Genomic DNA, 2,510 nt, shown 5'->3' on the forward strand with positions numbered 1-2,510 from the left:
GAGCTGTATAATGTGACAGTTATTTCATAATGTTTGGTAGCCTCAGAAAATTTGTCGACTTTTTCAGGACCTCTTGGTCAATATAGTATATTATATTAATATGCTAAAGAAGTTTTCTATTAACATTGTTTATATATTTGTTTTTTCAATTTTCTCAGAGCTGTTTATTAACATTTTAATGGATTTTCTGTGATTTTTTTCTACCAAACACTGACTGCTAATGATTTACAGGTATATAAAGACAAAACTGAGAACTCGTTTTCTTTAAAGACACTTTGAATTATCACCTGATGGTTTAGGATTTTATGGTACAATGGTTCTTTTTTCCTTCTTTTTTTTTCTGTATTTTCTGTCTTTACAGTAGGTTTCTTTATATTCCTTAATATTAGCAGCTTTACCTGTATTTTATTATTAAATGTCTATTATAAATACTGTATATTGCAGGACAGTGTAAGGTGAAATTAAAATAAGACTGAGTTATGTATGTGTCTATTACCAATAAAATTGTGTGGGTTTTTATTTGCCTGGCTAAATAGTGCCCCTATTGCTTATGGCGGGGATGTTTTCTGACTGGGTTGTGCTCCTTGGTCATTTCATCCTGGCTCAGTGAATATTCTTGACAGTTACCTTACTGTATCATCTGTGTCTTGGCAAATCTGCTTTCATGTCTAAGAGAGATAGTTTGTTTAAGGTAGCTTTTGAGAAGTTTCAGTTTCATTTCTTTCTTAGCTTTTTACCATGATCAAAACCACATAAAATTAAATTTATTGTCTGAAAGATTTTCTTATTCTATTTTATACTGTTAAATCCAAATTGTTGGGTAACACATCATTTACAAAAGAAAAATTCAGTATTTATGAAGAAAAAGGAGTGTTTATTTTCTTTCAGAGTCATTGTGTTCAGTATCAGTAAAGCAATGAAGGCCATAGATTTTTCCATTCTGCTGTTTGCTGTTGTGCTAAATTTAGCATGATTTTAGATGTTAGATATGTAAATTGTATTCATCAGAGTCTAATGAGTGAAATAATTTTTTTTGTCTTGATTTCTTTCAGGTGTGTTTCCTCATTATAACCAACACTTTTCACCAGAGCAGAACATAAAGTATTCATTCCAGGAACTGGTCAATGGAAGCCATAGAAATGGTGACGCTGACAATTTGTGCTCCAGAGAAGAAAGGGACCGTATAGAGGGGCATGAAGTTCTGAAGACATATTATAATGGGTATAACCCATTTGTAACAACTGATGGTAGGAGAAGCTTTGCTCCCAGTAGACAGCAAGAACCTGAAATGGCTCAAGAAAACCCTCAGGCTCTGCCTGTTACTTGTGAACAGCCGTGTGCTTCCGTCAGTAAACATCAGAGTCAGTGTTTGAACTGTACCTCTCCTTTCAAAGATGGTTTGGGACGTACAGAGAGGGGTGTAGCCTGTTCTTCAGTTACTGACTTCAGCAGTTTCAAGTGTAGCTTTGGGTTAAGCTTTCATTCAAACCTTTTTGTAGATGGGGAACTTAAAAATGAAGAAAAAAATTCTAAATGTAATCAATTTGAGAACTCCATGATGAAAAATTCCTTAATATATAATCCACAAATAGGTCTTCCATGTGTCAAAACGCAGAATTTCCATAAATACGGCAGGTTCTTTACACATCCAGTATCACCTAATCAAAATTCAAGTACAGATATTTTAGAAATCCAGTATATATGTAAAGAAAATAGGAAGGCCTTTACTGAGGCGTCTGCCTTAAATAATCACCAGGGCGCATTTATTGGAGAGGCGGTGTATCAGTGCAATGAAGATGGCAGTGACGTAAGCCATGAGGCAGATCCTGCGGATCAGCAGTCTGCTCGTTTCCCAAAGGACTTTTACAAATGCTACAGATGCGACACCGTCTTTCATCAATACTCAGAACTCATCATCCACCAGTATATCCATATTCAAGACCAGATTTCCAAGGGGATGGATTGCAACACAGCTTTCAGTAAAAGTTCCAGCCTTCCTAGAAGTCATTCTGGAGAAAAACCCTACAAATGTAAGGAATGTGGCAAAGCCTTTACGTATTGTTCCAGCCTCAGACAGCATCATAGGATTCATTCTGGTGTCAAACATCACAAATGTAAAGAATGTGGCAAAGCCTTCTACCATAAGTCACTCCTTACGCAACACCAGAGCATCCATGCCGGGAAGAAGCCCTACTGCTGTAAATTTTGTGGCAAAGCATTTAATCAGAGATCAACTGTTACTCAGCACCAGAGGATTCATACTGGAGAGAGGCCCTACCATTGTAAAGACTGTGGCAAAGCGTTTCACCAAAGGTCAAGCCTGAGCCTACACCAGAGAGTTCACACTGGAGAGAAACCCTACAAATGCAAAGAATGCGGCAAAGCCGTCAACCGTAATTCTCTCCTTACTCAGCACCAGAGGATTCATACTGGCGAGAAGCCCTACCATTGCAAAGATTGTGGCAAAGCTTTTAATAAAAAATCAAGCCTTACTCAACACCAGAGAATTC

General features: G+C 37.1%; 1 protein-coding gene across 1 annotated transcript in view; it reads left to right on the forward strand.

Annotated features, from left to right (window-relative positions):
* The window catches only part of LOC101998725 (zinc finger protein 345-like), an 11,893-nt gene that overhangs the window by 8,403 nt on the left and 980 nt on the right, over positions 1–2,510 (forward strand). Inside the window, 2 exon segments of the mRNA XM_026782278.1 lie at positions 1,053–2,507; position 2,510. The exon segment at position 2,510 is cut by the window's right edge and continues 980 nt beyond it. Coding sequence (XP_026638079.1) covers positions 1,053–2,507; position 2,510 — 1,456 coding nt within the window.

Source organism: Microtus ochrogaster, chromosome 1 (genome assembly GCF_000317375.1).
Source record: "Microtus ochrogaster isolate Prairie Vole_2 chromosome 1, MicOch1.0, whole genome shotgun sequence".
NCBI classification, from domain to species: Eukaryota; Metazoa; Chordata; class Mammalia; order Rodentia; family Cricetidae; genus Microtus; species Microtus ochrogaster.